The sequence below is a fragment of the Panthera leo genome, chromosome C1, assembly GCF_018350215.1.
Source record: "Panthera leo isolate Ple1 chromosome C1, P.leo_Ple1_pat1.1, whole genome shotgun sequence".
NCBI classification, from domain to species: Eukaryota; Metazoa; Chordata; class Mammalia; order Carnivora; family Felidae; genus Panthera; species Panthera leo.
Window position 1 is genome coordinate 103,410,734 of NC_056686.1, and position 14,615 is coordinate 103,425,348.

The 14,615-nt window shown below is 38.0% G+C and overlaps 1 protein-coding gene across 2 annotated transcripts in view; it reads left to right on the forward strand.

Moving 5' to 3' along the window:
- The window catches only part of LOC122228590 (Golgi pH regulator), a 65,402-nt gene that overhangs the window by 46,263 nt on the left and 4,524 nt on the right, over window positions 1–14,615 (forward strand). For both annotated transcript variants that reach the window (XM_042953706.1, XM_042953707.1), the window contains 2 exons: window positions 770–858; window positions 1,768–1,860. In XM_042953706.1, the coding sequence (XP_042809640.1) occupies window positions 770–858; window positions 1,768–1,860 (182 nt within the window). The remainder of the gene's footprint in view (window positions 1–769; window positions 859–1,767; window positions 1,861–14,615) is intronic.

Genomic DNA, 14,615 nt, shown 5'->3' on the forward strand with positions numbered 1-14,615 from the left:
AAGTGAATCTTGTGACCTGGGCTATTTTCACTATTTTTTATGACTTTAAAGTCCATAAAAGCTAAAGTTTAGGTTTAAGCTATCTTAGTGATAGTAAGTCAAATCAGCAAAAGTATCAGGATTAAAATTATTTCCCTCTCTGAGCCCCTGTTTCCTCAATGGAGACAATAACAGGCCCTCACTGAGTTCTTGGAAAGTAGCATAGTGTAATGGAAAGAGCAGACCTTGGAGGAAGGCATATCTGAGCTTTACTTTCCTTATCTGCAAAATGGGTAATAACACCTATCTCATGGGACTTTATGAGAATAATAGAAAGAAGATAATGTCTATAAAGAACTAAAGAAGGGAATGTTTATAAATCCTGTATTAAACTCAGTAGTGTTAATTCCCTTTCCTAACATTATATTTATTCAGATAATTTAGGGGGAAATTATGCTATATTATAGGAGTTTTACTATGTAACTATTTGAGATTTCAAGATTACATTTGACTTACTCTAATTAGATAAAGAAAAGCAACAACAAAACCATCTGTCTGAGCCACTTGAACTAGTGAGAAACTGAATGGTAGGTATTTGGTAATGCTCTTGGGGGAGAAGCTTTTTCACACCTGTGTTGGAGGTTGGGAAAACTGCTCTGAAGGAGTACTGCTGGCCATGAAGCAGGAAATTGAATATCCAGGCTAGGAGAAACCAAAAGCATATGATTTCTTCATTGCTATTTCTTGAAACTTCTATGTGATTTAAACCTTGATGCCCATTTTGTGCCAGATCTCACTCTTATCCAACAGGAAGTGGATGCTTTGGAAGAACTAAGCAGGCAGCTTTTTCTGGAAACAGCTGATCTGTATGCTACCAAGGTACAGAGAAAGGAAACGAAAGTGTGGTTTTTAATCAGTACGATTGAAGGCAGAACAAGACTAAATAGCTTTGTAGCATCCTCTGTGGCCACCCAGCACAAGAGAGACCTCATAGCTCCAGTATCAGCCATGAAACATTAAGAGTCTGTTCTTCATGACATTGTTCCTACCCCCTAGCAAAATTCTTAATGGAACGCTCTCAATAATAAAAATTAGTGGGATAGTCAGGCGAGGTTTTTTTCAACATCTGGGAAGATGGCTCACACCACCCCCTACTGATTCAAGGTCAAGATGGTAGCTCCTCTGGTTGCTTTTTATTCCTATAGAAGTTAATAATATTGCAAGAGTGATGCCATGATCTAGCCATGATCTAGCCAGACCAAGAAGTGACCTAACTTTCCTCAAGTTAAAATGCCATATAATTTATGTAAAAATGCCATATAATTTAAGTATGTAAAATCTATTAGCTAAGGTCATTCAAACTATTTTTATCCTTTTGAAGGATCACTTCATTGGAATAGCCATAATATAGAGGTAGCATAGGCTTTGAAGACCGACTTGAGCTTCAATTCCCCTACTCACTATCTGTGTGACCTTGGGCAAGTTATCAAACCCCCCCCCCCCCCCGTAAGCCTCAGTTTTCTCCTGTGTAAGATTAAGATAATAGAACATAGAAAAGTTGTTATAAAAATTAAAGGAGATAATGTATGTAAGGTGTTTATCCCAGTTTGGTGCTTAAAGTAAGCGTTCAATAAATGTTTCCCACTAGTATTATTTTAATATTATGAAGCCATGTGTGGGTTTTTCGCTCTGGCAAAACAGTGATTCATAGAGGCAGGAATGTTTTAGCTGAGTATAAAGTTTACATTTTGCTGGGACTAACCATGTTCTGTATTTGTTTTCCCTCAGGAGAGAATAGAATATTCCAAAACTTTTAAGGGAAAATACTTCAATTTTCTGGGTTACTTTTTCTCTATTTACTGTGTTTGGAAAATTTTCATGGTAAGTATATTAGTTTTAACTGTCAGGGTTTAGGTTATTTTCCCTGGTAATGGCAGAGAGAAAAGTAGGTTTGTAAATTCTAAATCCAAAGGAGTCAACAGAGAATGATATCGTTCACATCCCCGAGCCTGACTCTCCCCCTTTTCTTTTTAAAAAAAGTTTTTAAATGTTTGGGATGCGTGGGTGGCTCGGCCGGTTAAGCATCCAACTTCTGCTCAGGTCATGATTTCATGGTTCATGGGTTTGAGCCCCACGTTGAGCTCTGTGCTGACAGCTCAGAGGCTGGAGCCTCCTTCAGATTCTGGGTCTCCCTGTCTCTCTACCCTTCTCATGCTTGTGCACGCTCTCTCTCAAAAATAAATAAACATTAAAAAAAATTTTTTTTTAACTTAATGTTTATTTATTTTGAGAGAGAGGGAGGGAGAATGAGCAGGGGAGGGGCAGAGAGGGAGGGAGAGAGAATCCTCAACAGCCTCCACGTTGTCAATTCTGAGCTCGAAGCAGGGTGCAATCTCATGGACCCTGAGATCATGACCTGAGCCGAAATCAACAGTTGGATGCTTAAGGGACTGAGCCACACCCAGGTGCCCCTCCCCCCACATCTCATTTTTATGTCACATAGAAAAGAGGAATTGTATTTTTCTTCAGTCAGAAATCATTAGTAAGGTCTTAGTTTATAAACTACATGAAAGGAATACAAAGGTTTTTTTATTTTACACTCTGCTTTCCATATTACCCATGAGTATATCTATGTAATACAATCCCTACCTTCAGCTCAGAACAGAAACTACTTCTCCTTTTTAATCATCTGTATATACCTAAAAAAATTAAATACAAAGTAAATTCCGAAACATTATTTCTACAGATAAATTCATCTTATGTGGCACTCTCAATGCCATATTCTTTATGTGCATTTTGTGTACATTCATTTTGTGTCTCATCTGTAGGTATTCGTGGATTTCAGTGTGATTACAGAAAAGGCTGATTGGACTTTCTGTTTTGGTGACTTTCCTACTGGGGCTGTGTTTGCACAAAGAGGAGCTTTGTCAGCTTGTTAATTTTGATCAGTATAGATGAATGGAAGATTCTGGATTTTAATGGATCTAATGTTATAATAAATTGATGTCAATGCCTATTCAGAGGACCTTTTTAAATCCTGATTCATTCAGTGGAGAAGATAAATGAAGATAGTATGTTCAATTAACTAAGCTACTAAAAAGTTTTTCCCAAGACATAGCCTTTAGAGGAGCATATCATTTTTAACAGCTTTATGGAGGTGTAATTGACATTCAGTAAAGTGCACATATTTAAAGGGTATAGTTGGGTAAGTTTTGACCTATGTATACACCTGTCCAACAACTATCACCACACTTTGGAGAGAACATACCCATCCATCACTTCCAAAAGCTTCCTTGTACCCCCTTGTAATGTCTCTCTCATGTGTCCCCAGGTAACCACTTATATTTTCTAGAATTTTATGTATATAGAGTCTTAAATTATGTACCCTTTTTCTGTCTGGCAGCTTTTACTCAGCATAATTACTTTATGTTTCATTCATGTTATCGTGTGGTCAATAGTTTATTCCTTCTCATTGCTGAGTAGTATTCCGTTGTGTTGTTGTACCACAGTCTGTTTATCTGTTCACCTGCTGATGGGTATTTGTTTCCACTTTGGGGATGTTACAAATACAGCTGCTGTGAACATCTGTGTACAAGTTTGTATGTGGACATGTGCTCTCTTTCCTGTTATGAGGAAACACTTAGGCTAGGTCACATGGCAAATGTATGAAATGGCCAAACTTTTCCAAAGAGGTTGTACCCTATTACATTCCCACCTGCAGTGTTTGAGAATTTCGTTTACTCCACATCCGTGCTGACATTTTGTAGTCAGTCTTTTAGACATTCTATAATAGGTATGAGGTGGCATTGAATTGTTTAATTTGTATTTTCCTAATGCCTAATGATGTTGAACAACTTTTCATGTGTTGATTTGCCACCTGTATATGTGAGAGGGTGGGGTAACTATTTGCCGTCTTTTAAATTAGGCTTCTTTTTTATTGGGTTTTGTATATTTTTCACTGCATTCTGGAAACCCTTTATCAAATGTGATTTTCACATATTCTCTCCCAGTCACTGGCTTGGCTTGTCATTCTCTTAGTAGTATCTTTCAAAGAATTGAAGTTCTTAATTTCGATGAAGTCTGCTGTATCTTTTGTTTTCTATCATGGGTTATGCTTTTGGTGTTGTATCTAAGAAATCTTGGCCTAACCCAAGGTCACAAAGATATTTTTCTTGTCTTATTCTATACATTTTATAGTTTGAGGTTTTTACATTTAGGTCCATGATCCATCTGGTGTTAATTTTCTCATATGATGTTGGAGTGTGGATCCAAGTTCATTTTTTTCGCAGAGATATCTACTTGTTGTAGCACCATTTGTGGAAAAGATTATCCTTCCTCCATTGAATTGACTTTGCAATTTTGTCAAAAACTAATTGACCATATATTTTTTCTATTTGTTTTTTCCTATTGATATATATGTTAATAAGTCTTGAAATAAATAATACTCTTTTTTTCTCCTTTTTTAAAATTTGTTTTGGCCATTCTGTGCCCTTTGCATTTCCATATGAATTTTAGAAATCAGTTTTTAATTACTGCTGAATACAAAAATACCTGCTGAAATATGTATTAGAATGTCATTGAATCTTCAGATCAATTTGACTTAATTTTGACTTAATATTGAGTCTTACAATTCATGAACACGGTGTAACCATTTATTTAGATCTTCTGTAGTTTCACTCAGCATTGTTTATAGTTTTTAGTGTAGAGATCTTTTACATTTTTCAGATTTATCTCAAATATATTTTTGATGCTATTATAAATGGGAATGTTTTTATAATTTCAGTTTCTGAGTGTTACTAGATACACAATTGTATCTAGTATAATTATGTAGTTACACAGTTGATTCTTGTCTGTTGATTTCATATCCTGCAACCTTGCTAAACCCGCTTATTTTTAAAGTTTTTTGTAGATTTCATAGGATTTTTTCTACATAGACAATCTGTTCTCTGCAAATACAGTTTTGCTTCCTTGTTATTTTTCTGGATGCCTTTTATTTCTTTTCTTCCCTTCCCTTCCCTTCCCTTCCCTTCCCCTTCTACTCCCCTCCCCTTCCCCTCCCCTTCCTCTCCCCTCCCCTCCATTCCCTTCCCTTCCCTTCCCTACCCTTCCCCTCCCTCCCCTCCCTCCCCTCCCCTCCCCTCCCCTCCTGTCCCATCCCATCCCATCCCATCCCATCCCATCCCATCCCATTCTATCTCATGTTTCTTCTCCTTCAGCCATATCACACCAAAGTACAAAATTAAACAAGTGGTAAGAGCAGTCATCCTAATCTTGTTCTTCATTTTAGGGGGAAAGCATCCAGTTTTATGCCATGAAGTATGGTGTTAGCTGTTGGCTTTTCCTAGATGCCCTTTATCTGGTTGAGGAAGTCCCTTCTATTCATAGTTTCTTGAGTGTTTTTAATCATGAACACGTGTTTGATTTTGTCAAATGCTTTTTCTGCATCTATTGAGAGGACCATATGATATTTTTTCTTTTTAGTTGGCTGGTATAGTATACTACATTGATTCAAAATGTAGCATTTCAGATGTGTGTTGTATTTTTATTTCATTCAGTTCAAAATATGTATAATTCCTTTTCCTTGACTCATGGGTTATTTAGAAGTATGTTATCCAATATTTGGTGATCAGAGGAATATCATCCTGTAATTGATTTCAAGTTTAAACCGTGTGATCTGAGAACATACTTTGATTTGTCTTAAATTTGATCTCTTCAAATTTATTGAGACTTGTTTTCTGCCCAGAATATTTTCAACCATGGCTAATATCCATCCCTTGTGCACTTGAGTAGAATGTGTATTTTGCTCTTGCTGGTTAGAATGTTGTATAAATCTCAATTAGATCAAGTTGGTTGGTAGTATTGTTAGTTTTCTGTATCCTTGCTGATTTTTCTATCTTCTCAGTTATTGAGAGGAGGTGATGACATTTCAAACCATTGTTATGGATTTGTCTATTTCTCTTTTTAGTTCTCTGTGCTTTGTGCATTTTTTTTTACTTATAATTAACATACAATGTTAGTTTCAGGTGTACAATATATTTGATTCAACAATTCAATACATTGCTGAGTGCTCACCACTATAAGTGTGGTCACCATCTGTTGCCATACGATGTTATACAATATTATAGACCATATTCTCTATGCTGTGCATTGCATCTCTGTGACTTATTTATTTTATAACTAAGAATTTGTGCCTCTTAATCCCCTTTATCCATTTCACACATTCCTTTACTTACCTGCCTTCTGGCAACCGCCAGTTTGTTATATGTATTTAAGAGTCTGTTTACTTCTTTGTTCATTTGTTTTAAGATTCTGCATGTAAGTAAAATCGGGTGTTCTTTCTTTCCTTGTCTGACTTATTTCACTTAGCATCATACCCTCTAGGACCATCCACGTTATTGCAAATGGCTAGACCACATTCTTTTTTGTGGCTAAGTAATATTCCATTGTATAAATACATCATATCTTTTTTATCCATTCATCTATTGATGGGCACTTGGGTTGCTTCTATATCTCCGCTATTGTAAATAATGCTGCAGTAAATATAGGGATGCCTATAGTTTTTCAAATTAGCATTTTCATACTCTTTCTGTAAATACCCAGTAGCAGGATTACTGGATCATATGGTATTTTTATTTTTAATTTTTTGAAAAACCTCCATACTGTTTTCCACAGTGGCTATACCAATTAACGTTCCCACCAACACTGCATAAGGGTTCCTTTTACTTTACATCCTCACCAACACTTGTTATTTCTTGTCTTTTTTATTCTAGGCATTCTGGCAGGTGTAAGGTGATGTCTTATTGTGGTTTTGATTTGCAGTTCCCTGATGACTAGTGATGTTGAACATCTTTTCAAGTGTTTGCGGGCCATCTCTTTGTCTTCTTTGGAAAAATACCTCTTTAGTTCCTCTGCCCACTTTTTAATTGGATTGTGTTTGGGGTGTTGAGTTGTATAAGTTCTTTATATATTTTGGATATTAATCCCTTATCAGATACATCATTTGCAAATACCTTTTCCCGTTCAGTAGGTTGCCCTTTTGTTTTGTTAATGATTTCTTTCACTGTGCAAAAGCTTCTTACTTTGGTGTAGTCCTAGTAGTTAATGTTTGTTTTTGTTTCGCTTGCCTTGCAAGACATATTTACAAAAATGTTGCTATGATCAGAGTAATTACTGCCTATGTTTTCTTCTAGGAGTTTTACGGTTTCAGATCTCACATTTAGATACGTAATCCGCTTTTAGTTTATTTTTGTATGTAGTATAAGAAAGTGGTCCAGTTTCATTCTTTTGCATATAGCTGTCCAGTTTTCCCAACACCATTTCTTGAAGAGACAGTCTTTTCTCCACTGTGTATTCTTGCCTCCTTTGTCATAGATTAATTGACCGTATAAGCATGGGTTTGTTTCTCAGCTCTCTATTTAGTTCTATTGATCTAGCTGTCTGTTTATGTGCCATTACCATACTGTTTTGATTACTACAGTTTAGTAGCATATCTTGAACTCCAGGATTGTGAGACCTCCAACGTTGTTCTTTTTCACGATTGCTTTGGCTGTTCAGGGTGTTCCGTGGTTCCATACAGAAGTTAGGATTATTCGTTCTAGTTCTGTGAAAAATACAGTTGGTACTTAGACAGGGATTGCTTGAATCTGTAGATTGCTATGGGTAGCATGGACGTTTTAATAATGCTGATTCTTTCAGTCCTTGAGCACAGAATAACTTTCCATTTGTTTTTGTTGCCTTCAATTTCTTTCATCAATATTTTATAGTTTTCAGAGTACAGGTCTTTATCTCCTTGTTTAAGTTTATTCCTAGATCGTCTTTTTTGGTGCAGTTGTAAATAGGATTGTTTTCTTTTCTTTCTGGTACTTCATTATTAGTGTATAGAAATGCAACCAATTTCTGTATATTAATTTTGTACCTGCAACTTTACTGAATTTATTTATAAGTTCTAATAGTTTTTGGTGGCGTCTCTGAGGGTTTCTGTATATATTATTATGTCATCTGCAGCCAGTTTAACGTCTTCCTTATCATTCTGAATGCTTTCTATTTCTTTTTCTTATCTGACTGCTGGAACTAGGACTTCAATATTAATGTTGAATAAAAGTGGTGAAAGTGGACATCCTTGTCTTCTTCCCAGTCTTAGAGGAAAAGCTCCGTTTTTCACCATTGAGTATGGTGTTAGGTGTACATTTTTCATATATGGCCTTTATTATGCTGACGTTTGTTCCTCTAACCCCACTTTGTTCCCTCTAAAACCACTTTATCATGAATGGATGTTGTATTTTCTCAAATGCTTTTTCTGCATCTATTGAGATGAGCATATGGTTTTTATCCTTTATTTTGTTGATTTGGTTTATCATGTTTGATTTGTAAATACTGGATCACCCTGGTATTCCTGGAATAAATTCTGCTTGATCACGGTGGACAGTTTTTTTTAAGAGTATTATTGAATTCAGTCTGCTAAAATTTGTTAAGGAATTTTGTATATATGTACATCAGAAATATTGGCCTGTAGGGGCGCCTGGGTGGCTCAGTCGGTTAAGCAGCCGACTTCGGCTCAGGTCATGATCTCGTGGTCAGTGAGTTCAAGCCCCGCATCAAGCTCTGTGCTGACAGCTCAGAGCCTGGAGCCTGTTTCAGATTCTGTGTCTCCCTCTCTCTGACCCTCCCCCGTTCATGCTCTGTCTCTCTCTGTCTCAAAAAAAAAAAAAGAAATATTGGCCCGTAGCTTTTTTGTTTGTTTGTTTTTGTAGTGTCTGTCTGGTCTTGGTATCAGGGATTTTAAATGCTGGCCTCATAGAGTGAATTTAGAAGTTTCCCTCCTCTTCTATTTTTTGAAATCATTTGAGAAGAATAGGTATTAACTCTCTTTCTTTCTTTCTATAGATAGTGTTACATTAGTTTAAGGTGTACAACAAGCATGGAATATCTTTCCATTTGATTCATCTTCACTTTTTTTCATCAGTGCTTTATAGTTTTCACAGTGTAGGTCTTTCGCCTCTTTGGTGTTAAGTCTTTGTTAAATGTTTGGTAGAATTCACCTGTGGGACGATGTGATCCTGGGCTTCTGTTGTTGTTGTTGTTTTATTATTATTATTATTGATTGAATTTCATTGCTACTAATTGCTCTGTTTAGATTTTCTATTTCTTCCTGATTCAGTTTTGGAGGATTATATGTTTCTAGGAATTTATCCATTTCTTCTAGGTTGTCCAGTTTGTTGGCATAGTTTTTCATTATAGTCTCTTCTTTCTAAAAAAAATTTTTTTAATGCTTATTTATTTTTGAGAGAGACAGAGACAGAATGCGAGTGGGTTAGGGGCAGAGAGAGAGGGAGACAGAATCCAAAGCAGACTCCAGGCTCCAAGCTGTCAGCACAGAGCCCGACGCGGGGCTCAAACTCACGAGCTGTGAGATCAGGACCTGAGCCGAAGTCGGTGGCTCAACCAACTGAGCCACCCAGGCACCCCCGTTATAGTCTCTTCTAATCCTTTGTATTTCTGTCGTGTCAATGGTTATTTCTCCTCCTTTATTTCTGATTTTGAGTCTTCTCTCTTGATGAGTCTGGCTAAAGGTTTATCAATTTTGTTGATCTTTTCAAAGAAACAGGTTCTGGTTTCATTGGATTTGTGGGGTTTTGGTTTTGTGTGGGGTTTTTTTTTCCCTCTATTTCATTTATTTCTGCTCTAATCTTTATTGCTTCCTACCTTCTGCTAGCTGTGGGCTTTGTTCTTTCAAAGTCTAGCTCTTTTAGGTGTGAGGTTAGATTATTTGAGATTTTTTGTTTGTTTCTTGAGTTAGTTTTGTATTGCTATGAAATTCCCTCTTAGAATGGCTTTCTTTACTGCATCTCAAAGACTTGGAACCATCGTGTTTTCATTTTCATTTGTCTCCTTGTATTCTTTTTTATTTCCTCCTTGATTCCTTGGTTGACCCATTCATTGTGTAGGAGCATGCTATTTAGCCTCCATGTATTGGTATTCTTTTTAGATTTTTTTCTTGTGATCAATTTTTAGTTTCATATCATTGTGGTTGGAAAAGATGCATGATATGATCTCAGTCTTCTTACATTTATTGAGATTGTTTGTGGCCTAACATGTTATCTATCCTGGGGACTGTTCAATGGGTACTTGAATGTGTATTCAATGGTTTTTTGGATGGGATGTTCAGTATGTCTTTTTTAAGTCCATTTGGTCTAATATGTTGTTCAAAGCCACTGTTTGCTTATTGGTTTCTGTCTGGATAATCTACATTGATATAGGTGGAGTGTTAGTTGTCTGTTATTATTTATGTATTTAGGTACTCCTGTGTTGAGGGCATAGATATTTAGTTGTTATATACTCTTATTTGATTGACCCCTTTATGATTATGTAGTGGCTTTCTTTGTCTCTTGCTATAGTCTTTGTTTTAAAGTCTACTTTATCTAATGTAAGTATTGCTACTCTACCTTTTTTTTCTACCTTTTGCATGGTGCATTTTTTCCAGCCCTTCATGTTCAGTCTGTATGTGTCTTTAGGTCTGAAGTGAGCCTCTTAAAGGAGCATATAGATGGGTCTTGGTTTTTTATCCATTCAGTCACCCTCTGTCTTTTGATTAGAGAATTTAGACCATTTACATTCAAAGTAATTATTGAGGGGCGCCTGAGTGGCTCAGTTGGTTGAATGTCAGACTCTTGATTTCAGCTCAGGTCATGATCCCAGGGTTATGGGATCAAGCCCATATCGGGCTCCACGCTGAGAATGGAGCCTGCATAAGATTCTCTCTCTCCCTTCTTCTGCCCTTCTCCCCCGCTCATGTGCATGCTATGAGCATGCACTGTCTGTGTCTGTCTGTCTCTAAATATAGATAGATAGATAGATAGATAGATAGATAGATAGATAGATACTTATGTACTTCTTGCCATTTTGTTCATTGTTTCTGGTTGTTTTTGTAGTACTCTGCTCTTTTCTTCTTCTGTTACTCTCTTCCCTTGTGTTTTGTTGGTTTTCTTTAGTGTTATGCTTGGATTCCTTTCTTTTTACTTTATGTATCTATTGTAGGATTTTGATCTGTGATTGGCATTAGGTTTATATATAACATCTTAGGTGTATAGCAGTCTGTAAAGTTGATCAAACTTAAGTTCGAGCTTAAGTTCACACACACTCTAAAAGTACATTTTTATTCCCTCTCCACATTTTATGTAGATGATGTCATATTTTACATCTCTTTATTTTGTGTATTCCTTGACTGGTTTTTGTAGACATAATTGATTTTATTACTTTTGCTCCATACTGGCTTTACAAGTGATTAATCTATTATGTGTAGAATTTTTTTAAGTTTATTTATTTATTTTCAGAGTGCACACGGGCAGGGGAGAAGCGGGGCAGGGGGGTGGTGGCAATGGGGGGAGAGAGAATCCCAAGCAAGCTTTCATTGTCAGCTCAGAGCCCAATGCAGGGGTCAGTCCCTGCATTGAGTGAGATCATGGTGTGAGCTGAGATCGAGAGTTGGACACTCAACCAACTGAGCCACCCAGGTGCCCCTCTACTGTCTATTATATGTTTGCTTTTACCTGTGAAAGTTTTTCCTTTCATAATTTTCTCCTAATTATGGCCTTTTCTTTCCACTCAAAGAATTCCCTTTGACATTTCTTGTAAGGCTTATTTAGTGGTGATTTCATCCTTGAACTTTTGTCTGGGAAACTTTTTGTATCTTTTTTTATTCTGAATGATAGTCTTGCTTGTAGAGTATTCTTGGTTCCAGCTCTTCCTTCCAGTACTTTGAATATATCATGCCACTGCCTTCTGGCCTACAAAGTTTCTGGTGAAAAATCAACTAATAGCTTTGTAGGGTTCCCCTTCTGTAGTAACTGGTTTTATTTTTCTCTTGCTGCTTTTTTTTAAATTTTTTTTTAATGTTTATTTATTTTTGAAGGAGAGAGAGACAGAGTGGGAGTGGGGGAGGGGCAGAGAGAGAGGGAGACACAGAATCGGAAGCAGGCTCTGGGCTCTGAGCTGTCAGCACAGAGCCCAACGCGGGGCTCGAACCCATGAACTGTGAGATCATGACCTGAGCCGAAGTCGGACACTCGACCGACTGAGCCACCCAGGCACCCCTCTTGCTGCTTTTAAAATTCTCTCTTTATCATTACTTCCTGCTATTTTCATTATTATACATCTTGGTGTGGACCTCTTTGGGTTAATCTTGTTAGGGGCTCTCTGTGCTTTCTGGATTCGGATGTCTGTTTCCTTCCCCAGATTAGACAAGTTTTTAGCTGTTATTTCTTCAAAGACGTTTTCTGCCCCCTTCTCTCTCTCTTCTCCTTCTGGGATCCCTATAATACGAATGTTATTACGCTTGATGGTGTTGCTGAGTTCCTTTAACCTTTTCTCATTTTTTATTCCTTTTTTTTCCTTTTTGCTGTTTAGCTTTGTTGCTTTCCGTTACCCTGTCTTCCAGATTGCTGATCCATTCTGCATCCTCTGATCTGCCCTTCCCTCTAGTGTGCTTTTTTTAATTTTAGTTATTGCATTCTTCATCTCTAGTTCTTTTTTATGTTTTTGTTGAAGTTCTCCTTGAGTTCATCCACTTTGTCTCAAGTCCAATGAGTATCTTTATGACCATTGCTTTGAATTCTTTATCTAGGTATATTGCCTATCTCAGTTTGATTAGCTCTTTTGCTGTGATTTTGTCCTGTGCTTTCATTTGGGACATATTCCTCTGTCTCCTCATTTTATCTAGCTCTCTGTTTGTTTCTGTGTATTGGGGGCCAGCTGTGACTCCTGGTCTTGATAGTAATGGCCTTGTGTAGAAGAGACCCGGTGGTGCCCTGTAGTGCAGTGTCCCTGGTCACCAAAACCAGGTGCTCGAAGGGTGTCTCCTCTGTGGGAAACATGCGCCCTACTGCTGTGGCTGAGTTGCATTTGCCTTCAGCCCAGATGGCTGCAGTGACCTGCTCTGCCTGCTCTGGGCACACTGGGCAAGGTTTTGTCCCTGCACAGCCAACTAAGAGGCTCAGCTGCTGGAACTATGGGCACACTGATGTAATCTCTCCCCTTCCCCAAGACAGCAGTCCCTCTGGAGTGGTGCTGGTCCCTGCTAAGACTGCTTGTAGTAGGGCAGGAGCTGTGCTAGAGGGCCACCTGCCGAGGCAGGCAGGTCCCCAGGTGACCATGGGGCCAGGGCACTTGGTGCTGGCGAGATAGGTAGGGAGTATTAGCCCTGGTGCCCACAGGTGTCTGGCTATCTAGGCTGGGGGAGGAGAAGAGAAATGGTGCCCAGCAGTTTTGTTCTTGAAGTCTCCCTGCGCCTCCAGCACATACTGAGATTAATAAATGAATATTCTTCACATATACCCTGGGCACTTTTCAAACTGCTGCTTCTTTGCTGTCTCTCAGGCCAAGTTATTTATTCTAGCTCTTCAAGGGCAGGGTCTTCGTTTCCTGTTGCCCTCTGGCTCTTCCAGAGTTAGGCCTTGCTAATTTTTAAAGTACCTGGAGTTTAGCCCTGCTGATTTTACAAGCTCCCAAAGTTAAGCCCCACTGGTTTTCAAAGCCACATGTTACCGGAATTCCTCATCCCACTGCCTGGGGTGCCTAGGGTGGGGTCTGATCCTCTCCTCTGTGCTTGTGGTGTCCCTCCTGTTTGTGGTTAGTCTCACAGACGGGTGGGGGTTGGTTCCCAACCGTGTCTCAGCCCCTCCTACCCTTTTCAATGTGGCCTCCCAACACTTAACTGTGGATGGTCTGTTCTGCCAATCTTCCGGTGGTTTTCAGAGTAGAGTTAGTTGCACAGATAATAGCTGTTATCTTGATGTGTTTGAGACACGGTGAGCTCAGTATCCTCCTACTCTACCATCTTCCTGATACCTCTGCTTCATGTATTTTAAAGCTCTGTTATTTGGTACATGCACCTTCTGGGTCATTTTGAACCCCTTATTGAAATGACCCTTTTAATCTCTGGCAGTATTTTCTGCTATGAAATCTACTTTGATATTAATACAGACTTCTCTTTCTCTTTATTAGTGTTAGTATATCTTCTTCCATTCTTTTACTTTTAACCTATTTGTATATTTATATTTAAAGTGGATTTTTATAAACAACATACAGTTGGGTCTTGCTTTTTATCCAGTCTTACAGTCTCTGCCATTTAATTGGCATGTTTAGACCAAGATCTACAGCTCACAGATCAAATCCAACCACCACCTGCCTTTGTAAATAAAGTTTTACTGGAAATACAGCCAAGGCCATTCATCTACGTATCATCTGTGGCTACTATCACTACAGTGTCAGAGTTTGCCAACCCTGGTTTAGACCATTTACATTTAATGCGATTATTAATATGGTTGGGTTGAAAACAGCCATGTTGTTATTATGTTTTTTATTTGTCCCATCTGTTCTTTTTTCCATTTTTTCTTTGTTTCTGCCTTCTTTTGGATTAATTGGATATTTTTCATAATTCCATCTGATCTCTTATTGCCTTGTTAGCTGTAACTCTCTTTTCATTATTTTAGTGATTGCTGTTAGAGCATTCAGAAAATAACCAGAGGGAATGACCCTGGAATTCCTTGATTTCACTCTAACTGTATCACCAGAATGTTACCTTTCTGACTTCTGTTAACCGAAGGTATACATGCCATATGCCATAGCCTTTTTTTCTCTTT